The sequence below is a fragment of the Cetorhinus maximus genome, chromosome 7 (genome assembly GCF_964194155.1).
Source record: "Cetorhinus maximus chromosome 7, sCetMax3.hap1.1, whole genome shotgun sequence".
Lineage (NCBI taxonomy): Eukaryota > Metazoa > Chordata > Chondrichthyes > Lamniformes > Cetorhinidae > Cetorhinus > Cetorhinus maximus.
In genome coordinates this window covers 142,759,580-142,787,097 of record NC_135885.1, presented here as the reverse complement: position 1 = coordinate 142,787,097, position 27,518 = coordinate 142,759,580, and the positions used below count along the sequence as shown (strand labels likewise).

The following is a 27,518-nucleotide window of genomic DNA, read 5'->3' as shown; positions in this document are numbered from 1 at the left end:
GGTCGGGTTTCAGAGAGCGTACAGTTTTTTAGAATTACCGTTTTGTCTTTGCTGTTTTAAATCTGCAGACTTGCAGCTTGATTTTACACTGACCGATGACTTCTGCAAGAACCATTTCTTGGTGGGGTTGTTGCTCAGGGAGGTTGGCAGCGCGCTGCAGGAGTACAGAGATGTGCGTCAGATTGCGATCAGCGTATTAAAGAGCTTGATGATTAAACACACCTTCGACGATCGATACACAGCCAAGGTATGCAACAGCGGCCCGACCCAGCCTCAGGGCAGGTGGAGAAGGAAAGACCTCTGTTGGGTTTTAGGCAAATGTGTTAGAGCGGAAATTGTTGACCTCTCTCTTACGATAGACTTTTAAAAAAATATATATATTGTGCAGTCTTATGAATGTGTGTCACAGGTGGATAAACATCTAGCGAATCAGGCAGCAGAAGACTTTCTATGATTCGCAACTGTTTTATTGTTAAACTATAGTTCAGCACAATTTCCACTCTTCCCTTCTGGATCCTTTTCCCTGTCCGGAAACAACCCCGTTTTTACTGGGGAGAACCCCAGCTCTTGAGTACAGGCTTCAGTGAGCATCACCTGCTCTCAATTCACCCTGAAGCCTTCCTGGTTTTACTCCCAAAGGGACCTGCGTTTCGAACATTGTCAAACAGAGGGTTCATTGAGCAAAAGTGCCCTGTGCCTGTGGAGCAACGTCCCAGTAAAGAGTCAGCACCTCCTACTGGTGGGAGAAGATAACTGACAGGGACAAACCTCAAACTACACCGGTTTCTCATTCTCATTCCCCCAGTGCTGAGAACAACAACTCACATTTACATCACGCCTTTAATGTGCTAAAACATCAAACAGAATTTGACTCTGAAGCCACATGATGCATTAGGACAGGTTAACGAGAGCTTGGTCAAAGAGGTTGGCTTTAAGGAGCATCCTGAAGGAGGAGAGAGAGGCGGTGATGTTTAGGGAGGGAATTCCAGAGCTTAGGGCCCAGGCAGCTGAAGCCTTTAATTTCTGCTTCTATAGGACACACTATTCCCTTACTCGTCCCCATTCTAAAGCTCAGTAATCTCCAATTTTCCACCTGTCGAGGTCTCCTACTACCCCCCCTTTATGCCAAAACTCAAGTGAACAGCAATGGCTGCTTCCTCTCGCTCTCAACTATTGGATACATAAAGGGAATGGGACCATTTAAAGTCTGAGCTTCAATAACTACTCTAGGATACAGAGTAGTAAGTACTGCAAAAATCCCCAGTGAATTTAATACCTGCTTAATTGCATAAATGCGCCATATATAAATTCTATGACTTTAAGAGCAGGTCAGAGGCTGGGAATCCTGTGGCCAGTAACTCACCTCCCGACTCCCCAAAGCTGGGAGAAGGTTGGGTAACCGGAGGGGCACAGATTGAAGGTCATTGACAAGGGAAACAGAGGGGAGATGAGAATTTTTTAACACAGCGAGTTGTTCTGACCTGGAATGTGCTGGCTGAAAGGGCGGTGGAAGGAGATTTATTAATAACTTTCAAAAGGGGAGTTGGATAAATACTTGGAAAGAGCCACAGCAAAGTGATGGCACCGAAAGAGGCCATTCAGCCCATCCAGCACTGGCTGGAAAAGAAACTAGCCGCCCTTTCGAATCCCACCTTCCAACACCTGGCCAAAGGAGAAAAGATTGCAAAGGAAATAAAGATTGCAGGGCTATGGGGAAAGAGCAGGGGGAATGGGATTAATTGACTAGCTCTTTCAAAGAGACAGTACAGGCATGATGGGCCAAATGGCCTCCTCCTGTACTATACGATTCGATGATTCCTGTGTTAATCTGAGGCTTCCTTCGCCAACTTTATTCGCAACCAGGAGGGATTGTTTTTGTTTTTCAGAATCTCATTTGTAAAAGCAGTTTGTGATCCATTTTAAACTGGATGATCGCAGTTGCCCAGTATTTTAGTTCACATTTGTAGAATCTCCGATGTTATTCAGTTTGCCTGTGTGTCGTTCATAGCTCAGTCTCGCCACCTGGTGGACACACGTAATTTTGCAACAGTTCAAATGGAAAGCCACAAGTCAATTGGTGGAAGGTAAAAAGCCAGTGGCTTTCCTTTCCTCCTGCCGTTCCATCCCTACCGCAAACTTGCAGATTTTGCAGCTTCTTGTGAAAAGCAGAAGCCAGTTTGACACGGGGGGGGCACTCGGAATCGACTGTTGTTCAGTTTCTCGGGATGGACAACAACTGCTGGCTGTCGTGGGATATACCCACATCCTGCGAATGAATTGAAAAACATCGACACACGTGCCCCTGCTAGTGGCCAATCAGAGTGGCGACATTTTGGATCAATTCTGAATCAGAAAGAGCCAAAATCACACAGCGCAGAAAGAAGCCATTCGGCCCATCATGCCTGTGCTGGCACTTTGAAAGAGCCTATCCAATTAGCAATCCACTGCCCCTGCTATTTAATAAGCTAAGAAGTAGGAGCAGGAGTAGGCAATTCAGCCCATCGAGCTTGCTCGGCCATTCAGCAAGATCATGGCCGATCTGATTGTGGCCTTAACTCCTGCCTGCTTGTCCCCCGTAACCCTCGTCAATCAAAAACCTGTCTAACTCAGCCTTGAATATATCCAATGACTCAGCCTCCACTGCTCTCTGGGGGGAGAGAATTCCAAACAGCAGTGAAGTTCTGAGAGAAGGAATTCCTCCTTTTCTCCATCTTAAATGACAAAACCCCTTATTTTGGAAATGTGCCCCTTAGTCCTAGATTCCCCTATGAGGGGAAACATCCTCTCAGCATCCACCTTGTCAAGCCCCCTCAGAATCCTACACTCTTCAATAAGATCATCTCTCATTCTTCTGAACTCAAATGAGTATCGGCCAAACCTTTCCTCATAAGGTCCCTTCACCCCAGGAATCACCCCAGTGAATCTGCTTTGATCTGCTTCCCACATAGCCCAATAAGTTTTCTCCAATGCAACTATTTATTGATTCCCTTTTGTAACGAGCTGTTGAATCCATTTCTGTTGAGCTTTCAGGTAGCACATTCCAGTTCATTAGAAATTAAGTTGCAAAGCAGATGGAGTTTTTGTATTTTGAATTGAGTTCCTTGTGGAGAATGTATTTCCCGTGACTGTCTTGTTGTAATGGGGATTTCTGAATCCTACACATAACTGGACCTTGAATCCTGAGGCTACACCCAAAATGAGGGCAGAATGGCTTCTTTTGTCATGGCTCAATGGGGAGCACTCTCACCTCTGAGTCAGAAGGTTCTGGGTTCAAATCCCACTCCAGAGACTTTAGCACAAAAAATCTAGGTTGATAATCCAGCGCAGTACTGAGGGAGCACTACACTGTCACAGGCCCCGCCTGTCCCCGCAGATCACGGCACTATTTCGAAGAAGAGCAGGGGAACTCTCTCAGGTGCCCTGGTCCATATTTACCCTTTAATCAACATCACAAAAAAGCAGATTATCTGGTCATTATCACATTGGTGTTTGTGGGAGCTTGCTGTGCACAAATTGGCTGCCATGTTCCCTACATTACAACAGTGGCCACAGTTCAAAAGCACTTGATTGGCTGTAAAGCGCTTTGAGACATCCTGAGATCGTGAAAGGCGCTATATAAATGCAAGTCTTTCCTTTAAATGTTCTATTGTTGAGGTTAATGGGTGTGCAATGTCGCAATGCAAGTGCAGCCCTTGTTGGCTTCCAGAATCGATTTCTCATCGTGATCCTCGTTCTTTCCTTTCCAGAGTCAGCAGGCCAGAATTGCCACTTTGTACTTCCCTCTCTTTGGCCTCCTGCTTGAAAATGTGCAACGCATCAACGTGAAGGACTGCTCCCCGTTCCCTATGAACCAGTCCAGCAACGTGAGTAGCATTGTCCGCCCAGTCGCTCTGGGAGGCTGGTGATTTGTTTTCATTCTGCACTGTTCCTCGTCTTTCCATTTCTGGGCTCCGTCTAGCATTGCACTGTCCATGTTGCAGGTTGTGAACTCATTGATGTAGTGGTTGTAAGATTTGCAAAGTGTGGACTAAAATCAGTGCACATTGAGTGGGAAGACCTGTGGCAGTTACAGTTTAACGTGGGCAAGTGTAAGCTCATTAACTTTGATAAATCGCAGTGTTTAACAACGGTGGCAATATTGGAACTGTGGAAGAGCAGGAAGAGGATCAGGTATCCAAATAACACAAACTGCTTAAAGTTAGTGGACAGGTACAAAAACTAATTCGGAAGGTTAATAGAATGTTGGCCTTTATCCTTAAGGTGCTGGAAGACAAAGGAGTGGAAATTAGGAAAGTTGCATAAAGCTCCTGCTAGAGCACATTGGGAGTGAATTTGCACTCAGCTCTGGGCACCTCAGGAACCCCAGCATTTGTTGCCCATTCCTAATTGCCCTTGAGAACTGAATGGTTTGCTAGGCCAGTTCACAGGGCAGTTAAGAGTCAACCACATTGCTGTGGTCTGGAGTCACATATCGGCCAGACTGGATAAGGATGGTAGATTTCCTTCCCTAAAGGACATTAGTGAACCAGATGGTTTTTTTTATAAAATAACAACCGATGATAGTTGTCACTTGGAATATTGCGTGCAATTCTGGTCACCACATTACCAGAAGGATATGGAGGCGCTGGAGAGGGTGCAGAGGAGGTTTACCAGGATGCTGCCTGGTCTGGAGGTTATTAGCTATGAGGAGAGGTTGGAGAAACTCGGATTGTTCTCACTAGAGGGACGGAGATTGAGGGGCGACTTGATAGAAGTTTATAAAATTATGAGTGGCATGGACAGAGTAGATAGTCAGAAGCTTTTTCCCAGGGTGGAAGAGTCAGTTACTAGGGGACATAGATTTAAGGTGAGAGGAGAAAACTATAAAGGTGATGTGCGGGACAAGTTTTTTACACAGAGGGTAGTGAGTGTCTGGAATTTGCTGCCAGAGGAGGTGGTGGAAGCAGGTACGATAGTGGTGTTTAAGAGGCAGCTTGACAAATACATGAATAGGATGGGAATAGAGAGATACGGACCCTGGAAGTGCAAAATGTTTTAGTTGACGGGCAATATGATCGGCGTAGGCTTGGAGGGCCGAAGGGCCTGTTCCTGTGCTGTACTTTTCTTTGTTCTTTGTACTAGTCCATTGCTAGTACATTACCGCGATATCACCACCACTTGTAACACTGCTTAAATGCTCCTGTCAAGCACCTGGAGAGGTTTTGCTCAGTTAAAGGAGCTATCTAAATGCAAGTTGTTGTAAAAATGCATATGCTGGTGAGTAAAGTGACAAAACAACTCCTTTGGGCTGTTAGTATGTTTTACATTGCTGAGTGTGGGAGCTTGCTGTGCACAAATTGGCTGCCAAGTTTCCGACATTACAACAGTGACTACGCTTCAGAAGTATTTCATTGCCTGTAAGATCATGAATAAAAAAAGAAAGTAAAACACTGCTGGAGACCTGGAATAAAAACAAAATTGCTGGAAATACTCAGCAGGTCAGGCAGCATCTGTGGAGAGAGAAGCAGGGATAACATTTCAGGTCGATGACCGTTTGTCTGCACTGATTCAGATGTGGACTTTTACATAACTGTTATTGCGTTCTTAATGCCTCGAGTTTTTTTGAACAGCAACTTGCATTTATATAGCACCTTAACATATTAAAAGGTTTTTAAAATTTTAAAATTTGACAGGGAACCACATAAAGAGATATTGGGACAGGTTGCAGAAGGTCGGTCAAAGGTTTTATAGAGGGTCTTTTTTATATTCTTTCACAGGATGTGGGCGTTGCTGGCTAGGCCAACATTTATTGCCCAACCCTAATTGCCCTTCAGAAGGTGGTGGTGAGCTGCCTTCTTGAACTTTTGCAGCCCATGGAGGTACACCTACAATGCTGTTAGGGAGGGAGTTCCAAAGTTTTGACCCAGTGGCAGTGAAGGAACGGCAATATATTTCCAAGACAGGGTGGTCTGTGACTTGCGGAGAAACTACCAGGTGGTGGTGTTCCCATGCATCTGCTGCCCTTGTCCTTCTAGGTGGTAGAGGTCACAGGTTTGGAAGGTGCTGTCTAAGGAGGCTTGGTGAGTTACTGCAGTGCATCTTGTAGATGGTACACACTGCTACTGTGCGTCGGTGGTGGAGAGAGTGAATGTTTGTGGATGGGGCGCTAATCAAGCAGGCTGCTTTGTCCTGGATGATGTTGAGCTTTTTGAGTGTTGTGGGAGCTGCACTCATCCAGGCAAGCGGAGAGTATTCCATCACACTCCTGACTTGTGCCTTGTAGATGGTGGACAGGCTTTGGAGAGTCAGGAAGTGAGATACTCGTTGCAGGATTCCCAGCCTCTGACCTGCTCTTGTGGCCACAGTATTTATATGGCTAGTCCAGTTCAGTTTCTGGTCAATGGTAACCCCCAGGATGTTGATAGGAAAGAGAGGCAGAGAGGTTTATGGATGGAAGTCCTGTTGTTAGTTTGAAAATGTTTCAGTTGATTTTAAGTCGTATCAACTGGGGAATTGGTATTAGGGATTTGAATATTGTTAAAAAGAGAGACATGTTGCTAAAGCTTTTCATCTTGCACTCATCGGGACAAACACAAGAATGCCAAATTTCAAATGACCACAACAATTTATACTACAGGAGAAAAAGGTGCTGATTGGTTGGCAGGTCAACACTAATTGGCTGAAGCGTTGTCATGGAGAATCAAATGGGGAATGATGGGCTCCCCATGCTCCCGGGTAATTGAAAAAAGGCGCAAGACTTGAACATCTTCCTTTTGTTTGCTGAGAATTAGGGATTTGATTGCTGTGTAATGAGTAAACTTTACCCTTCAGCTTCATTTCTATAGTTGCAAGTGGAAGACATGGAAGAGTTTCTTAGGTAAGAGAGGGCTTGCTAAAATAACAAAATATAAGCAGAAAATTCTGGCAACACTCAGCAGGTCAGGTGCCTTTTGTGGAGAGGGAAACAGAGTTAATGCTTCAGGTCAATGCCCTTTCATTAGAACTGGAAAAACTCAAAGATTTCATGGATTTTAAGCCAGTACAGAGGCAGGGTAAATGGGAGTGGGGGAGAGGAGAGAGGACAGAACCAAGGGGAAGGTTTGAAATGGGGTGGAGGGCTTGATTGATTAAACAACAACTTGTATTTATATAGTGCCTTTGACTTAGTAAAACATGCCAAGGTGCGTCACAGGAGCATTATTAAACGCCGTTTGACCCCAAGCCATGGAAGGAGGTATTGGGACAGGTGAAGAAAAGCTTGGTGTAAGAGCGAGGTTTTAAGGACGGGAGGGAGAGATGCAGAGGTACAAATAAATTATTTTGTGTTTTGATCTAGAGTGGAAAAGAAGAGTCACTGTTCAGCTTACAAACAGGAGGTACCATGCTGACTCCGCAGAAACCAGGGAGCACACTGGATAACAGTATCCACAAGGATGTGTTTGGTGTTATTTCTGGAACAGGTGAGACACTGATGCAAAGTCAGCCTCTGGGTTTCAGTTGTACCAGACTATATTTGTGTGGACTTGAGTGTACAATATGCCTGTAGCAGCCGGTTAATCTTGATCCTCTGCATACCCGCGTGATACACTTCATGACGGTGCTACTGCTAGTTCTGTAGCTCGGCTGGTAATGCTGTCGCCTGAGTCAGAAGGTTGTAGGTTCAAGCCCCAAACCCAGAGAGTTGAGCACAGCAGTATCCACTGACACTCCCAGTGCAGTACTGAGGGAGTGCTGCACTGTCGGAGGTGCCATCTTTCGGAATAGACATTAAACCAAGGCCCCGTGACAGGTAGATGTGAAAGATCGCATAGCTGCTATTCTCCCTTCTTGTCCTGGGCCAATGTTTATCCTTCAACCCACTTTTTTTGAAGTCCAAAGTATCTGGGTCATTACCACAACTCTTGTGGGATCTTGCTGTGCACAAATTGGCTGCCGAGTTTCCTGCATTACAACAGTGACTGAACTTCAAAAGTGTATCATTGGCTGGGAAGGGCTTTGGCATGTCCTGAGGTCTCAAGAGACGCTGAACAATCTTTCTCTTTTCCCTCTCTTTTTCTCTCTCTCCTTTTCCTTGTTCCTTTATTTCCTCTCTCCTTAAGAACATAAGAACCAGGATTAGGCCATTTGGCCCCTTGAGCCTGCTCTGCTGTTCAGTAAGATCATTGCTGATTGGATGTGAGCTTAACTCCACTTTCCTGCCTGTCCCCCATAACCCTTGTCAATCAAAAATCTGTCTGACTTCAGCCTTGAATATATTCAGTGACCCAGCCCCCACTGCTCTCTGGGGGAGAGAATTCCAAAGACTAACGACCCTCTGAGAGAAGAAATTCCTCCTCATCTCAGTTTTAAATGGGAGACCCCTTATCTTTAACTTGTGCCCCCTAGTTTGAGATCCCCTCACGAGGGGGAACTTCCTCTCAACATCTACCTTGTCAATCCCCCCAGAATCTGATATGTTTCAATAAGATCACCTCTCATTCTTCTAAACTCCAATGAGCACAGGCCCAACCTGCTCAACCCCTCCTCATAAGACAACCCCTTCATCCCAGGAATTGACCTGGTGAACCAGCCCAGTCTTTCTCGGTGGGCTCAAATTTGAGGAGGGTGGGAGGCTGAGAGGGACCATCTTGGAACAGCTGAGTCTGGAGATGATACAGGGATGAGTGAGGGTTTCAGGGGCAGATAAACTGAGGCAGGGGCAGAGACGGACTACCTTACTGAAGCAGAAACAGGCGGCGTTAGCGACACAGTGAATCTGGGGTTGGAAGCCTATCCTGGGGGTCAAATAACAAACGAAAGAGTTCAAAGAAAATGGAAGAAAACACTTTTTTTCTTTTTAATGCCCCTATACATTTTCTTCAGGGTATTTGCTTGCCAGTCATGTCCTGGAATCATCAAACTTCGGAAGGTTTGACAAACCTCCTGCACACCCTTGATCAGAACTGTCGCTGTATTGAAATGAAAGGTGATTTTTGGGGGTGTTGAAATGTCGTTGTGTTGACAGGACAACCTGTTAATTTTTTTAATGAATGCTACCCAGTAACTTGGAACTTCCCTCTTCGGGATAACCTCTCACGCGTGTTTATCCGTTGACAGCTTCTCCTCATGGATCCTCCACTCCGACCATCAGTGCAGTGAGGCACGCAGACTCCAGAGGCTCTCTCATCAGCACCGATTCAGCCACTAGCCTACCAGAACGGAATGCTGAGAAGAGTAACTCCCTTGATAAGGTAAAATTTCACCTCAAAGCTTTGGTGCTGCCGAGCATATTAACTGTGAACGTGATGCTTCGATGTTTAAGTAACATGTAGGATGTACTTGGTTGTATTTCGTACACCGTCGGCCCAGAATTTGCAGGAATGGGTCAACTCTTGACGTGCTTCCATCGCCTAGACGTTTCCCCTCACCCTTTGACTCAAATAGTTTTCCAGTAATGTGCAAATGCAGCAATTTCCTGAAACTCGTGAGGAGGCTGAGGATGAGCTGCTGTTTCTCCGAGGCTAATGGCGGAGCGAATCCTCCGGAAACTTGTAGCGATTCACGACTCCCTGGGAATCTCAGCCTCAGTACAAGTTAATGGGAGATTTACACCTGAGTGATGGTGAGGGCTGTGAAACCCGACCTTCACCCTTTCAGCAAATTCTGGACCATCAGTGATTGCCTTGTGTAACGCTGCTTGAGAGTCTAAATGTGACCTTGCCTCCTTTATACTAACAGAGAGAAAGGCTGATTAGGAGACACTCTGCCTTTGCAATGCTGACTAACAAAGAGACTGAGGACACTTCGAAATCTGCACGGAGGAACTGTGTTACCATGGATTTTTCCGTTTTAACTATCCCAGTCCTGCCAGAGAAAATCTTGCATGCTGTTTTGTCTCTTGAAGTATTTGCCTCTTGCTTGTGTATCTGAATTTGTAGCTGCATATGTGAGTGAACGAGACCATTATTAGCAACTCCAGTAATAGTCGGCGGATGAGTTCCAGGCCAGAGGCTGGGAATTCTGTGGCAAGTAACTCACCTTCTGACTCCCCAAAGCCTGTCCACCATCTACAAGGCACAAGTCAGGAGTGTGATGGAATACTCCCCACTTGTCCGAATGAGTGCAGCTCCAATAACACTCAAGAAGCTTGACACCATCCAGGACAAAGCAGCCCACTTGATCGGCACCCCATCCACCACCATAAACGTTCACTCCCTCCACCACCAACGCACAGTGTGTACCATTTACAAGCAGCACTGCAACAACTCACCAAGGCTCCTTTGACAGTACCTTACAAACCCGTGACCTCTACCATCATGGGAACACCACCACCTGGAAGTTCCCCTCCAAGCCACACACCATCCTGACTTGGAAATATATCACTGTCACTGGGTCAAAATCCTGGAACTCCCTTCCTAACAGCACTGTGGGTGTACCCATGCCACATGGGCTGCAGCGGTTCAAGAAGGCAGCTCATGGTCAGCTTCTCAAGGGCGATTAGGGATGGGTAATAAATGCTGGCCTAGCCAGCGATGCCCACATCCCATGACAGAATAAAAAAATTGGAAAGAATCCCTGTATTTAATTGTGTACCTAGCCAATATAGGTTCCTAATTTCAAATAAACCCCTGAAATTTTGATCTCCTGAACCGTGTTTGGAATTGGCCTATTTCAGGGTGGGTGGGTTAAAGAAATGATTTCTCCAACATTCTTGAATTCGTTTGGGGACCTGACGTTTTCCTGGAATTTTCACTGATTTTCTGTTTTGAGATACGCAGAACGACAAATTTAAAGCTCTCACTGCTTCATCTACCCAGGCCACGGAATGCTGTTTGCACAGGGTTACCGAGCCTATTAAACCAGAGTTGCTATTAATAACCGCTGCCTCACTAAAGATTACTTTGTTGTTTGGTGTGACTGTTGCAGTTCGTGTGCAAGAGCTGGTTACATGGGAATGTAGTCGTCCATTAAATACTAGTTTTCCTTACAGACCACGTCATTGATAAAATAGAACCCCCCTCTCAACATCCCAATAACAATCATAATGGTATAATATTGAAGAAACACATTCGCAGCCCAAAGACTGAATTACAGGGCGACTTACATTGAAAAATTCACGGAAGGAAGAATTTTCTGAGTGTCGGGTGGGCCGGTCGACAGCGGGGGCGGAGCTAATCGCCACCCGTGATTGGCTCTGTGCCGCCATTTTACGTGGGCGGGCCTTCAGCGTGAGGCACGGCCGGTAGTGCTCAGCGCTAGCTGTGCGGTGGGGGGGAAGAGCGAAAGAGCGCAGCAATCTCCCTGAGGCACGGAGCTGCTTCAGGGAGGTTAAGTACATATTGAGAATTTTTAATAAAGAAAGATGAAGAATTATTTACACATGTCTCGTCATGACAGTGTCTCATGAGCTGGGACATGTTTATGAATTGTGCAAAAAAAAAATTATTTATTTAATAAAACCTTCAGGAAACCTCATCCCGCCCGTGGATGAGGTTTCCTGAAAAACGCGAAGGCCGCTTGGGCTCTTCGCCTGCCCGACAGCCTTAAGGTTGGAAGGGCAGCATTGATAAGTACTTAAATTGGCTTTTTGATGGCCTTAACAGGCCTTTGAAGGTTTAGGCGGGCGCGCAGCTGCCTCACAACGAAAGATCTAAATGACGCGCGGTGACATCGAGACGCACACCCGACATCACCGTGCATCATTTTACACATCGGCGTGTTGGGCCCCGCCCCCAGACACTATGGCGTCAAAATTCTGGCCATAGAGACTAACCGAGTGTAAAACTTGGAAACATGTGACAGTTTATGTAGGAACAGAAATAGACAAACGAATTCAGCAGGTAAGTGGTGGATGGGATATTAAAAGAAAGAATATTGAATAAAAATGATAAATTCCAGGCTCTGAAGGATATATAGATTTAATCATTTAAGTACTTTGTTGAGGTCCCGAACCTGGTGAAGAATAGGGCTGTATTGTTACCTTTCTGTCCCATGTCTTACCGGGTTTAATTTAAGTCAATGGTAATTATTAATAATTAATAATATCAATAATCAGCTGTCTTGCATCCTGCACTTAGTCTCGATGCAAAACCACATTCCATGATCATTGAGGTAGGATGATAAATTAACTAACCGTACCTGGAACACCCAGAAAGATCTCATCCATTTGACCCGACATGATTAAAATTCACTGACGGAAGCCTTTTACATGTTGAGGCTTGTGTTGGCAATTGGGTCACGAATTTGGGGAAGTAAAGATTATTGGTATAAATCCGAGCTTGAAAGATTTAATCCACAAATTAAGAGTGCTTTTCCAGGCAATCGGTCATATACCTGAAAAGAAAAAAATTTGCAGGGATATGGGGCAGGAACGGGGGGTGGTGGAGTTCAGTGTGATTCCTGAGGGTACATGGACCTTCAACAGACCTTTGAACTCTTCACTCCCTCCCCCAAGCCTTAGTTTCTCCTTTTAAGTTACCATACAACTGAAAAAAAATGAGGTGCTTTGTACACTTGCATGGTTTGGTGGTTCTTGTGAAGTTGTGTGCCTTTTTTGATCATTGTATGCACTTTACAAGTAAATGAATCAGTTTCCAATTCAATAACTCTTTAGTCCCCAGCGTAGAAAGATTCACTGGTGTTTGTGTGGAAAGATTCACTGGTGTTTGTGTGGAAAGATTCACTGGTGTTTGTGTGGAAAGATTCACTGGTGTCTAAGCCAAGTTTCATTCCCTTGTTTAAAATAAAAAGGCAGTGGGCTTTGTTAATTTGCTTTCGTCTTTGCTGATGTTTTTCCAATTTGGATATAATGATCATCACTTGTCTGCCTTCCTCAGAACTATGGCTGTATCGGGAGCTCTGTGATGCGATGTGACAAACTAGAACAGACTGAGATACGCAGCCTCCTCATGTGCTTCCTACACGTACTGAAAAGCATGTCTGATGGTAGGTCCATTACCTCCTTTTGTTGTAACAAGTTTGGAACAAAGCCAGAACTTGGTGATCAAATTAAACTCCAGTTTCCGAACACAAAAGCAAAATGCTGGATATCGGAAATCAAAGCAGAACCTGCTGGAAATACTCAGCGGGTCAGACTGCATCTGTGGAGAGAGCAACAGGGTTAACATTTCAGGCCTGTGACCTTCCATCAAAATTGATGCTAACTCTGCTTCTTCCTCCAATTCCCAAACGCGATGTTTCCATTGACAAATTGGGAATTTATGTTCGTTTATTTAAGGACGGAGAGGTTATAACGATCATGAAGGATCAAACGGGCTGGAGCTCTTTTCTCTGGGAAAGAGAAGACTGGGAGGTGACCTGATAGAGGTCTTTAAAATGATGAAAGATTTCAGTAGGGCAGATGTAGACAGTATGTTTCCACTTGTGGGGGAAGTACAAAACTGGGGGCCATAAATATAAGATGGTCACTAATAAATCCAATAGGGAATTCAGCAAAAACCTCTTCACCCAGACAGTGGTGAGAATGTGGAACTCGCCATCATAGGGAGTGAGTGAGGTGAATAGCATAGATACATTTAAGGGGAAGCTAGATAAACACGAGGGAGAAAGGAATGGAAGGATTTGTTGATTGGGTGAGATGAAGTAGATTGGGAGGAGGCTAATGTGCTAATGCTCTGGGGACATGGGTTCAAACCCCATCATGGCAGCTGGTAGAATTTAAATTCAATTAATAAACCTGAAATATAAAGCTAGCCTCAGTGATGGTGACCATGAAACTATCATCAATTGTTGTAAAAACCCATCTGGTTCACTAAGGTTCTTTAGGGAAGGAAATCTGCCGTCCTTACCTGGTCTGGCCTACATGTGACTCCAGACCCACAGCAATGTGGTTGACTCTTAACTGCCCTCTGAAAGTTAAGTTCAACGGCAATTAGAGGTGGGCCACAAATGCTGGCTTGGCCAGCGATACGCACATCTTAGCAAAGAATAAAGAAGAAAATGATAAACTTAATGCCTGATGATAATGCAAGGTGTGACTCTGCCATCATACATGAGCTTTAGCACTGAACTGGCGATGGTCAACTCAATTCATGTTCAGCAGAAAGATAAAAACAAAAAGCTAACATGTTCAGCAGACTGTTTTAAGTGATAATATGACAACATTCAGCTTATAGTACTTGTTCAGTGCCTTAATGGTCAGCATTAATACCCCATGCAAATTTCCAACATTAATCCTTTGCAGAGATAGTTAAGAAAGTTGGCTTCTGTTAATTTTTTCTCTCATTAGGGTAATTAGAGCTATGATCAGCCAGAGTGTCAAACCTTTCTAACTAATTGCTTTTATTAGCAGGAAGATACAAGTTTTAGAGACTGTGATTCATACACCTCTGAGTCAGAAGTGTAACTCGAAACTCCAAATGGCTAATTCCTTTGCTTTGGGAGACTGATTCCTTTGAGACCTCGTGTGGTGTTCTTCTGGTTTGTGTCCAGACTCTCTCCTCAAACTTACTAAAATTGTCATGTTCAATTCCGGGCACTGTACCTCAGGAAGGAGGTGCTCAATTGGGAGGGGGGTGCAGTGCAGATTTGCCAGAATGAACCCAGGACTAAAAGGGTTAAATTCTGATGAGAGGTCGCACAGACTAGGCTTTGTACTCCCTTGAGTGTTGAAGATTAAGGAGTGATCTAATTGAAGCGTTTAAGATGATTAAAGGATTTAATAGGGCGGTTAGACAGGAACTAATTCCTCTGGTGGGGTCGGAGAGTGGGTGATCCAGAACGTGGAGGCGGAATCTTAAAATTCGAGCTGGACTGTCCAGGGATGATGTCAGGAAGCACATCTTTGCACAAAGGGTGCTGAGCTCAAAAAGCTTTTGTGGCTAGGGTTAGTTGAAAATTTCAGAATTGGGATTGATAGATTTTTATTGGGTAAGGAGGGTATTTAGGATCATGGAATATAGGTAGTAGACTGAGTTAAAATACAGATCAGCCACAATCTAATTGAATAGCGGAACAGGCTTGAGGGGCTGAATGGCCTCCTCCTGTCCTTTGGGTTGTCTGAATTGCTTTCCTCTGAGCAGAGGGTGTTTTGAGGTTTGGAAGAAAGACTGTTAGACTGTTGAATTGACCCAGATCTTAAATGGTACTAGATTAATGATGTCATTGTGAGAAGGCTGAGGATCAGTTAAATATCCAACTTCCTGGTCAAAGAAATGAGTGGTGTGAATTTTAACCAGGAGGTTGAAAGACTGTTGATATCACGTTTATGATGACGGCATTAAGAGTTGACAGTCCTCCACCTCCTTCAGGTACCATGCCTTAAGAGGGCGTTGGTGACCATACACTACAATTGGATTGGTCCATTATTATGTTTGGCAAATTACTGCAGTGGTTTGGCTGACCAGGAAACACTCCTGCTCTTACCCCCCGCCATCAGGCATATTGGGAGGATTTACAGGCTAATTATCAACCTCTTTGGCCACGTTATGAATGCACCTTCCGTGACCATCAAGTCCTGAAGTGGGACTTGAACCCAGAGCTTCTGGCCGTGAGGTAGGGACTCTACCCAGTGCGCCATAAGACATCCTAGAGTTGACAGTAAACTGCACAAATCCAGATTCGATATTTCCATCACATCTCGCTCGTTCTCTCCTTGTGAGTGTGCTTTTATTGACCCCAATGTTCAGTTTGTATCTCCAAAACAAATCTGTCACAATAGCTCAGTAATATCTTTCATTCATTCTCTGCATGTGGGCATCGCTGGCAGGGCCAACATTTATTGCCCATCCCTAGTTGCCCTTGAGAAGGCGGTGGTGAGCTGCCTTCTTGAACCGCTGCAGTCCCTGTGGTGTAGGTACACCCACAGTGCTGTTAGGGAGGGAGTTCCAGGATTTTGACCCAGTGACAGTGAAGGAACGGCGATATATTTCCAAGTCAGGATGGTGAGTGACTTGGAGGGGAACTTGCAGGCGGTGGCGTTCCCATCTGTCTGCCCCCCTGGTCTTTCTAGGTGGCAGAGGTCGTGGGTTTGGAAGGTGCTGCCTAAGGAGCCTTGGTGAGTTGCTGCAGTGCATCTTATAGATGGTACAGACTGCTGCCGCTGTGTATTGGTGTTGGAGGGAGTGAATGTTTAAGGTGGTGGATGGGGTGCTAAGCAAGCAAGCTGCTTTGTCCTGGATGGTATAGAGTTTCTGAGATAATATTAACAGCGATTCATTAAAGCGTACACATGCAAAGCTGGGTTGAAGAATGCTTAAATAAACCGACCTAATAAATCTTCAATGTACCTCATCTCTGTAGAAAATAAAAGTTACCAGTGATCTAGAGGGAAATATGGTTCCCCTTGTCAATATGTGAATAAAAGACAATGGAAGACAAGTCACACAGGAGTTGGAAAGTGTTGTTGTAGTTTCCCTAAATCTTCAGCTGTAGGTATGATCCCGAGTGACAGTTGAATCTTTCCAGCAGAGGACTGACCAGGTTTGGCCGTTCCTGACCATCCCGTAGTGTGACATGTCCTGCTGCTTGGGCATTGTTCAAGGGAAGGGGATAGAGACTTTTCAGTGGGCGCTCTCCTCCGCCTGCTGTCATTTCATTGGTTACCAGTCAGTATTACATTGGGAATAATTTCAGTCACAAGTTAATGTGAACTAGTTGCATGTCACAAAAGGGAAAGCAGTAAACACTGGGGAAATTGGATGTCAAATGCGTGTGGTTATTCACAAGATGAGAACCTTTTTTCTTCTGATTTGACAGAATAACATGAAATTCCTTGTTTGTTTTGTAGATGCGTTGATTACTTACTGGAACAAGGCTTCTACCCCTGAATTGATGGACTTCTTTACCATCTTAGAGTGAGTATATCTTGGCAGTCATACCTTACTGATATATCTTAGAGTATCCCTAGAATGCTACAACCTCAAAGGAAGCCATTCGGCCCGTTGTGTCCCCGCTGGCTTTTCGAAAGAGCTGTCCAGTTATTCCCTGCACATCTTTTTTCTTTTCAAGTATTCAGTGACAGGGATAGATCCGAGAAGCTGTGGCTTTTGTCCTCAGACAGTGAAGGCTGGGAGGTGATTTGATTGAGGTATTCAAAATCAGGAAGGGTCTGTACAGAGTCAAAAGTGGGAAGCTGTTCTCATCATCGTGTTGGGGGTGGGGGCGGTGGTCAAAAACCAGAGGACACGGAGTTAAAGCAAATGGCAAAGGAACCAGAGGTAGCACAAGGAAAACCTTTTTACACAGGGTGGAATATAATGTACGGCCTGAGAGTGCGCAGGCGGTAGATTTATTCGCGACTTTGAAAAAGGAATTGGATAATTATCTGGAAAGACACTATTTGCAGGGCTATGGTGAAAAGGCAGGTGGAGTGGAACTACCTGAACTGCTCCTGAAGATAGCCAGCAGGTGCTCGATGGGCTGCAAGGGCCTCCTTCTGTGATGCAGGGGCAATTAGGGATGGGCAATAAATGCTGGCCTGGTCAGCGACGTGCACATCCCATCAATGAATTTTTAAAAAGTCATTCGACGGGTTATCAGATTCCTTTTTCAAAGTTACTGTTGAATCTGCTTCCACTGCCCTTTCAGGCAGCGCGTTCCAGATCACAACAACTCGCTGTGTAAAAAAAAAAACAATCTCCCAACGTCACCTCAGGTTCTTTGGCCGATTGCCCGAAACCTGTGTCCTCTGGTTCACTGGTCCTTCTTCCTCATCTGTCCTGATTCTTTTAATAAAATGAAATTGTTTAATCGTTGCACGTGGTGATTTGTGTTGGCGGCAATTGCTGTCTGGTTTAGTTTAATTATGAAAACATAAGCCTGATGGGCTGAATGGCCTGTTTCTGTGCTGTAAAAACTATGTAATACCGGGCTGAATGTTAATGTTGAAATTGTGCTGTATCGCAATACCTGTTTTAAGTTGGTAATGAGGCACAGCTGCCCCCCATTTGGGTGAAGGATTAGGGAATCATTGCAAGAGTATATAAATCTGGGTGCCTGGGAGGAAATGGGTGAGTCTGTGACTTTACTGTTTTGGGAATAAAACTGTTTAAGGTACAGGCTAGCTTCATTCGTCCTCAACGTAGAATTCTTGGAATTAACGGTGAATATTAAATTTCCCTTCTCCACAGAGTCTGTCTTCATCAGTTCAGATACATGGGGAAACGATACATAGCAAGGTACTGTTGCTGATTCTACTCATTGTTCTGAAATGGCAACCAGCATCTCTTTAAGCTCTTAAATTTGGATCAGGAGAAAGAACTTGCATTTCTGTGCCCACCTTTCACAACCTCGGGGTGTCCCAAAGCGCTTTACTGTCAATTAAGTACTTTTGAAAGCATCGTTGCTCTTGTAGCGAGGGAAACACGGTAGCTGACTGGCCCCGACAAACAGCAGTGTGCGAATGACCTGATAATTCAAACATAATTCGAGTTTTCGTGGCCTTTAATGGGCGGTTTAAGAACCGTTTTTCCCAAAACCAACCCCACCCACAAAATGTTGCTGCGTCCCAGATCGAAAGAACGAGGATGGCGAGAGTCCACCAGTTGTGTCAGTTCAAGAAGGCTATTTGATTTGTCCTCATTTCCTTAGACAGACAGGCATACAGCAATAGGCACATTTTAACAGTTAAGAGTTCACAAATTAAAAAGTACTTAATTTACTCAGGAACTGACTCGTGTCCACCAATGAAATGAATAAATTGTTAGCATTTTTTTTTAAAAAGTGATTTTAAATCAGTCACAGAGCTGGACAGACTTATGAAAAATACTTATTTTTGTGATGGACTCTTTTTTTGAGGTGGATTCAGAAAATGCACCCGGTTACCACTTTTAAATGCACTAAGGGAGTAATTTTTCACGCAAGTAAAATAACCGGTTATGTTCTCTTAAGCTGGTTCGCGAAAAATTCTACAATTGTCAGTATACAAATACGTTTTGGCAGAAGCTTGAAGTGTAACCTAACCAGTACAACTCCAAGAGCACTTTATGCTTAAGTTTTCCATTTGTGCCAAACTCTCGCCCACGGTAAACCCGAAAGCGTGTGGGAAAAATTTAACTCCCGGTTCAGTCGTTTTCTACCTATCCCAAAATGCACAGTTACTAATTCAGGTGGGATGCGGAATTGTCTATACCGGGCACTTTTTAATTTTTTTGCTTTGAAGACTGAATGCACTTTTTCCAACTGCTGGCGTAATTTAAAAATGGTGATGCTTTTGTTTCTGATGGACTAATGGAAAATTGCGTTTTTAATTAATTTAGTGCGACTATTTTATATGACCTTTTTATTTCATTGGTTATATATTTCCTTCATAAACTAATCTGTTCTGGTTTTCACAGCAATAAGTTCTGGTGGTGGTATGAGGCAGTTAACTCACCATTTATTCCTAACACAAGTTACCCTTTATTTTTCTATTTCGCAACCCTGTACGCTGACAATCGCTAAACCCAAAAAAAAAAGTAAATGTGTATGGCTCCTTCCCTCTTGCTGGGTAAGATGTGGGCATTTGCTGCTCATTTTGTGTGTCTCCGTTGTGTTTTGTTTCCAGTCTCCATTTGCTTTGTAGCTGTTTGAGAATTTCTGTGCGCAGGTGCAGAAACTCGACAGAAGACAAGTGCCTTTTTCTTCTGTTTGCGCTGTTGCTGTTGACTTACTAACGCTCACTAGAAAAACATGCTTCTGTGCTTGTGCTCGCTTGCAGTGACTATTATGGCTCTACATTTCCTGCACATTTCATTTTCGTCAGCGTTTCGCGAAGATGAATTTGTGACGATAGTTCCTTTTGGTCCTATTGGGTTTTAATTATTAGAAACGCCGCTTCCAAAAGCTTCTCGATTTTTGAGAAAAACTGACGAGTGCAAAAAGTTGCCTTTTTAAATGGTTGCATTTTTATATTTTAAAAAAGGGCTGCGTTTGCTGCCAACGCACTGCCTGCACAGTTGTACTCTGTGTCGTCATTGCCAGCGACAGAGTGGGCTGCGCAGAGATGCTCAGGAAACAGTTACTAAGGCCCACTTTCCCGTAAATTTTGAAATATATTTTAGCAAATACAGACGCTGTAAAAAAAACATAACACCAGGCAGGACCCCCCCTGTCTCCCAGCTCCCTAGGTCAATGTGTCCAGTTTCACGAATTTGAAAACGAATCCATTTATTGCAGTCACGACTGGAGAGGCAGCTATTTGGCCTAATGAGCCTGAGCTATATTTCGCCAGGACTGTTGAGTTGATGGACAACTCCATCTCCACACAGAAGTTTTTTTTTTAAAGGCGGGTTTCGCTGGCACTGTGACGTCATTGTTTTTCTGCCCATGTGCAGATGGGTATCAGCGGCCATCTTGCGTTGCCAGGAGACACAGTCGGCGGGGGTGGGGGGTTGGGGGAAGGACTCATGTTTTTGGACCTGAAGTAGTAAAATTGGAAATGTCGTTAAGCTAATCAGTTTAGTCTGTAGAAGACACGCAATAAAGTAACGACTGCTTTACTAACACTTGGCTTCTGCAGCATTGTGCTGACATTAACCTTTGCTCTGTCCCATTTGCCCATCTTGCAGGAACCAAGAGGGGTTAGGACCCATCAGTATTGCACATGAAAAGAAAGCTCAAACGTTGCCTGTTTCTCGCAGTAGAACAGGAATGATGCATGCCAGATTGCAACAACTCAGCAGCTTGGATAACTCTTGCACTTTTAACCACAGTAAGTCTCGCAGCCTCAAGGGTGCCTTTATCAGTGAACATAGGATCACGGATAAAAACACAAACCCTCCTTTCGATAGACTATGCAGACCACCCCCAGAGCACAGCCATGGAGTTCCACATTCCTGATCAGTTGAAACGATGTACATTGAAGTAAATTGGAAAAAGATTGGTTCAATGTTTTAAGTGGAACCTGATTATTTACAACCTTATTCAGATTCATATCATAACCTTTGGCAGCTTATAAAATGACATTTATATTACCTGCTCAATACATGTTAATGAAGTTTTTACTTTGTTCTGGGAATCAGATATTGTAATTAAAGCTATTTATTGACATTGTCTAGGAGGAGCTGCAACCTGGTTGCTGGACCCTCAGTATATTTTTACAAAGCAGAAGAGAAACGCTAAAACCTCATGTTGTTCCTAGTATCTTACAGCGCAGAAGGAAGCAGTTCGGCCCATCGTGCCTGTACCGGCTTTTTGAAAGAGCTGTTTAATTAGTCCCACTACCCCCCCTGCTCATTCCCCGACAGCCCTGCAAATTTCCTCCCCTCGAGTATTCATCCAATTCCCTTTTGAAAATCACGAGCGAATCTCCTCCCGCTGCAATTTGGGGCGAACTTACTGCATTTTAGAGAAACAATTCTCCTCATCCCCCACCTGGCTCTTCTGCTAATTCCCTAAAAAAAAAATCTCCATCCTCTGGTTACTGACCCCCTCCTGCTGTTGAAGACAGTTCCTCCCAGTCCAGTCTAGCAAAACCCTTCCTTGGGTAAAGCTTGGTGGGACTCGGCCAGCTTGTAAGTTAAAAGTTGCAGCTCCACCCCACCCCCCCCAGAACTAGTTCCACTAAACAGGCATCCACACCTTGGACCAATGTGCTTGATTTCAAAACACAGCGAATTGTTCATTGTCCCGACTGTAGTGTGGGATTTCCCACGGAGAAACCCAACAGGCAGTGACATCACGTGACTGTACCAAGCACCATTCTGCCTCGCTGGTACAGTGTACCCAAAGCACAAAGTTTCAATTCACATCTGTGTCTCGGGAAGTCTTTTTATGTAACAGAAATGCAAATGGGCCAGGGATGCGACAGCCCCTGATGTTCGATGGACTTGCCTTCACGCATTGGGGTTTTAAAACCTTTTGCACGGGAAGTTTCCCTTAAGTGCGAGATGATAATGTTACGCATCCTTAAACCTGATTGGTTAAGGGGATAGACTGTTGGTCCTGTCGTTTATGGAGGTCCCCAGATTCCCTGCTGCCCTCACTGCACTGTTCTCAGCTCACACTCCCAGTGAGTTCCAGCATTGTTGTGAGGTACTAACTGAACAGTTATTTGACAGGGCTGTACTCATTGGAGGTTAGAAGAATGAGAGGTGATCTTATGGAAACATACAAGATTTTAAGGGAACCTGACAGGGTGGATGTTGAGAGGATGTTTCCCCTCGTGAATGAATCTAGAACTGGGGGTGGGTGGGGGGCACAGTTTCAGATTAAAGGGTTTTCCATTAAAGAGTGGGGTGAGGAGGTGTTTCTTCTCTTAGAGGATGGTTAGTGTTTGGAATTCTCTACCACGGAGAGGTGTAGGTGCTGGGCCATTGGACGTATTCAAGGCTGAGTTAGGGGGTCAAGGGTTATGAGTGCAGACAGGAAGGTGGAGTTGAGGCCACAATTGGATCAGCCATGATCTTATTGAATGTCGGAGCAGGCTCGAGGGACCTTCTCTCCAACTCTTTTAAGTTTAAAATAAAGAAATGGCTTTGCTGTGGGATGGGGGGTTTGGGGGCAAGGTGGGGGGGTACTCTCTACTGGGCGGCCTTGGCTGCTGCGGCACTCAGACAGGCAGAGACGGCCTGTACACCGGCCTGGAGCACTGGCTCCTTGGGCCTGCTCCCGGGACTCTGCCTTCAGGCCGTTAAAGTGTTCCCCTGCTGCCTGCAGGACCCTGGAGCCGGCTAGAAAGTCCCAGACGGCCTCTTTCAATGGGCTTCAAGTGGCTGGTAACAAGATTAAATTGGCCTTGCGCCGCATGTGGGTGGATAGGCCTGCTTCCCCCCCTCCTTCCCACTGCCCCCCCTTCCCCACCAGAGAAAAGCGCCCCCGGGGGTTGGATGGAGTCGGGGAACAGGCACGTGAGTTGAGGGGGGCATTTTTAGAGCATTCCTGCCTCCAATCCCGGCCCCCAGCCAGCGCTAAAAGCCCAGCCCTTTGTCCCTGCTGATGGGGAAGAGATTCCAGACAGGGAAAGCCATTTGAGTCAAGAGTGATTCCTACTTGGTGTAACTATCCACAGGAAAATTTACGTGACCGGTCATTAATTGTTCTGTCATTTACTCGTCTCGCCCCCATTGCCATGTCCACTGCCATCTGAAGCCCCTAAGTGGGCAAATAATGCTCACTTAAGGACCTCGTTGCCCGCCGCTGGTATTCGCCCTGTGGTGGGGTGGGGTGGGGGGACTCGCCCTGTGGGGAACCCGAAAAGCAGACCACATCGGGAGCTGCCTGGAGGCTCCTGGGGCGGCTCCTTTAAAGATACCCACTCGAGGGCCCCGGGATCAGGAAGGATGGGAGGGGTCCACTGAGACCCATCCCATTGCCTTTGCTGCTGAACTCCAGCCCCACCCCACCCCGCCTGGCCTCGCCCCACCCTGCCTCGCCTCGCCTGGCCCGGCCCGGCCTGGCCTGTGACCTACCCAGTTGCCATAACTCACCTGTGCTTGGGCCCATCAGTGAATTTGGCCCTCGGGTGGGTGTCATATCTCCCCAGTGGTGCTGCCGTTCAGTAAAGCAGCTGGCCTCTGATTGGCTGGCAGCTCGGTGGGTGGGATTTCTTCCCTTGAGGTCCTTGATCCTGGAGAAGACCCACTACTTCCCAGTTAAGTGCCAATCTAGGTGGCCATGACACCAGGAAGAACTCACCCTGCTCTTTGAAGTAGCGCTATAGGATCTTAATGACTCAATGAAATATGGCATCTGTGTCAAAGCAGCACTCCCTCAGAACTGACCCCCTGACAGTGCAGTGCTCCCTCATTACTGACCCCCCAACACTGCAGCACTCCTTCAGTACTGCCGTTTCAACATTGCAGCGCTCCCTCAGCACTGCCCCTTGAACAGTGCAGCACTCCTTCAGTACTGCCCCTTGAACAGTGCAGCGCTCCCTCAGTACTGCCCCTTCAACAGTGCAGCACTCCCTCAGTACTGCCCCTTGAACAGTGCAGCGCTCCCTCAGTACTGCCCCTTCAACAGTGCAGCACTCCCTCAGTACTGCCCCTTGAACAGTGCAGCACTCCCTCAGCACTGCCCCTTCAACAGTGCAGCGCTGCCTCAGTACTGCCCCTTCAACAGTGCAGCGCTGCCTCAGTACTGCTCCTTGAACAGTGCAGCGCTCCCTCATCACTGCCCCTTGAACAGTGCAGCACTCCCTCATCACTGCCCCTTGAACAGTGCAGCACTCCCTCATCACTGCCCCTTGAACAGTGCAGCACTCCCTCAGTACTGCCCCTTCAACAGTGCAGCACTCCCTCAGTACTGCCCCTTGTACAGTGCAGCACTCCCTCAGTACTGCCCCTTGAACAGTGCAGCACTCCCTCAGCACTGCCCCTTGAACAGTACACCGCTCCCTCAGTACTGCCCTTTGAACAGTGCAGCACTCCCTCAGCACTGCCCCTTGAATAGTGCACCGCTCCCTCAGTACTGCCCCTTGAACAGTGCAGCACTCCCTCAGCACTGCCCCTTGAACAGTGCACCGCTCCCTCAGTACTGCCCCTTGAACAGTGCAGCGCTCCCTCGGCACTGCCCCTTGAATAGTGCAGTGCTCCCTCAGTACTGCGCCGGAGTGTCAGCCTAGAATTTTATGCTTGAGTCCTGGAGTGGGACTTGAACCCACAACCTTCTGACTTGGAGACAACAGTGTAACCACTGAGCCATAGCTGTGGAAGGGGAGATGTATATTAAATGAATACTTGGCGACCAATTTTACAGATGATGGTGAAAGAGAAAAGGAGTGAATTGTTAGAATGCTTTGTCATATTCTACAGGGAATAGTCATGGCAGGGGCAGTTGTATGAGAAGGGCAGAGGGAGTGTGTGATGTAGGCGGTGAGAGGTGCAGATAACAGGGCTATGTTGGAGAGATGGGTCTGTGCGATTAGATCCTGCTTTCACTCGCAAACCTTTATCATGAGCGGAATGGCCTTGTTCTGTGATGTATATGAACAAAGGATCTATTGCCAAGGGTTCATGCACCTGCATAAAAATGCTTTCATTCCATCCTTATGGCTGTAATTTTGAGTTGAAACTTTGGTTTGGGTACATGTCACTGTGGCAGATCTCCATCTGATATCACTGCATCACCAATTACTTTACATTAAAATTATACACCACAGGGACTGCAGCGGTTCAAGGCGGTAGCTCACCACCACCACCTTCTCAAGGGCAACTAGGGATGGGCAACAAATGTTGGCCTAGTCAGTGACGCCCACATCCCGCCAATGAATTTTTTAAAAATTATCATTTGGGTTTCTCGAGCACTTGTTAACAGTTTTCCCTAATTATACATAATGTGGTTGGGTATTAGTATATACAATTAGTTTAAAAACCATTAATGGGCCGTTAAAATGGTTTCAGTTCTGTGAAAGGTTGTTACATTGAATTAAAATGTCACTCTGCTAATCAAGTTCCACTCATTTAAAATGACGAGGGCTCACCACATTGAATATCAGTGGCCTTTGTCATATTTCATTCAGCGTATGCAGACCAGGGGAAACAAATTGTGCTGCTACTGTGTTCTGATCAGACTCATTTTTTTTTAAAAGTCAAAAGGAATGTGAGTCCATGCAAAGACTGTGTGCTGGTGACAAGAAATTAGTAATGAAATGACCTTATCTCTGTTTCCAGTGTAAGAAAGCTGTCCAGTGTACTTGGAATTTCTGTAGACAATGGTAAGACACAGCAAGGTTATGCCTTTGGTTTGTCGTTGATACGATTCTGGTCCCTGTTCAACAGAGGTTCCCAAACGCTTATTTAGCCGTTGCTCCTTTTGGAGATTCGTGTCCCACACGCGCATGTTTTGTGTAATTAATGATGGGGGTTTATAGCTCGTCGCTCAATGTTTCAGCTCGTTGGGTCTCCTTGAGCTGATTAAATTCTGCTCCCTTGCCCCGCAATCTAGTCAAACCGTTTGAACCCCTTTGCTGGACCTGCTCCTGTTTTGCTGAGATTGTAGCGGCAACGCCAAACCCACTCAGTCAAACCTGGACCCCAGGATTTCTGCCAAACCTCTGGCGAGTTAATACCAGTGAAGCGGGAAGCCGACCCCAGGGCTTTCCTATGGGACAGCGTAAGTGACGACTGAAAGGCTGCTCTCCCCCTCTCCAGTGAAAAGAGAAAATGCTGGGGGTAAAAAAATGACTCATCAGGTCTGGCAGCGTGGGTGGAGTTAACGTTTCGGGTCGTTGACCGTTCAGTAGAATTGGGAGCACTTGGGGACATTAACAGACTTTAACCAAGACAGGGAGAGGGCCAGGGAAGAACAAAAGGGGAAGGTCTGTGACAGGGGGGAGAGCAGGAGAGATTAAATCGGGAAGCAGGATGATTGTGCGGGACAAAAGGAGAGGGTGATGGGTGAGGAAAGAAAGGGTGGATCGGGTGGAGGTGCAGAAGGAAAAGAATCGTCACCAACTGCAGCCCAAAAACACCAAAGGAGAAAAGAAGATGCAAGTGGTTATAATGTGAAACAGTTGGAACTCGTTGAATCCAGAAGAGGCGACTTCATTGAAACCTTCAAGACCCTGAGAGGGTCTTGACAGGGTGGATTTGGAGAGCATGTTTCCTCTTCTGGGAGAATCAAGAACTAGGCGTCAATGTTTTAAAAAATAAGGGGGTCGCACATTTCGACAAAGTTGAGGAGAAATTTATTCTCAGAGGGTCGTGAGTCTTTGGAACTTGGTTCCTCAAAAGGCGGTGGAAGCAGAGTCTTTGAATATTTTTAAGGCAGAGCTAGTTAGACTCTTGATTAACAAGAGAGTGAAAGGTTATCGGGGGTAGCAGGAGGTTACAGTCCAATCAGCCATGATCTTATTGAATGGTGGGGCAGGCTGGAGGGGCCGAGTGGCCTACCCCTGCTCCTAATTCATATGTTCGTATGGTCCAGGAGGCTGTAAAGGGCCTGATCAAGAGATGAGATGCTGCTGCTGGCGAGTATGTTGAACTTGGTTGGAACACTGCAGGAAGACATGACAGAGAGGTCAGGGTGGGACTGGGGTGGCAAGTTAAGATGACAAGCAGCTGTGAGCTCAGGGTCTCTCCTCTCCTGCCCGGGGCCAGGGATACAAGCCTGAGGGTGGACAGGTCTCTGCAGTCGGAGCTAGAATGGGACTGTGGATGCTTTGTCTAGCTTTAACTCTTTCAAAAACTAATGAAAGAAAAGGCTTGCGTTTACATGGAACTTTTCATGTCCTCAGGACATCCAAAAGGCAATGACGGGCGTTGGAAGTGTAGTCACTGCCCAAAAACCAAGCCAGCAGCATCAGGAAAATCTGATGAAGACAAAATAAACTATGGAGAAGGGTCCAGCGCACTGAACGATCCAGTAGTTTTAGAGACCTCAACGTTTCAACAGGAGGACCATTTATCCATTCTCTGTAAACACCCCTGGGATCTGAGGTCTCACTTGGAACCCAGGGCTCATGAGCAACTGGACATAGATACGGAGCAGAGTGCAAACAACTTCCTCGTTGGCTCTTTAAATGTGTTCCTTTCAATGAAGCATTGACAATGTCTCTGAGCCAGAGCTGCTTGTAAGCAGTTGGGATGTCTATAGGAGATTTGGGAATCGGCCCAAGAGAGTTGAGGAGAGGGTCACAACATCATTAATAGGGGAAAAAAATACAGATTGCAGCCAATACT

At 45.8% G+C, this 27,518-nt stretch overlaps 1 protein-coding gene across 2 annotated transcripts in view; it reads left to right on the top strand.

The window, feature by feature from the left end:
• Positions 1 to 27,518, top strand: part of LOC144683047 (dedicator of cytokinesis protein 9-like) — a 304,955-nt gene that overhangs the window by 216,487 nt on the left and 60,950 nt on the right. For both annotated transcript variants that reach the window (XM_078546055.1, XM_078546054.1), the window contains exons 31-38: positions 69 to 247; positions 3,747 to 3,863; positions 7,316 to 7,439; positions 9,076 to 9,209; positions 12,795 to 12,903; positions 16,706 to 16,772; positions 18,048 to 18,095; positions 20,466 to 20,608. In XM_078546055.1, the coding sequence (XP_078402181.1) occupies positions 69 to 247; positions 3,747 to 3,863; positions 7,316 to 7,439; positions 9,076 to 9,209; positions 12,795 to 12,903; positions 16,706 to 16,772; positions 18,048 to 18,095; positions 20,466 to 20,608 (921 nt within the window). The remainder of the gene's footprint in view (positions 1 to 68; positions 248 to 3,746; positions 3,864 to 7,315; positions 7,440 to 9,075; positions 9,210 to 12,794; positions 12,904 to 16,705; positions 16,773 to 18,047; positions 18,096 to 20,465; positions 20,609 to 27,518) is intronic.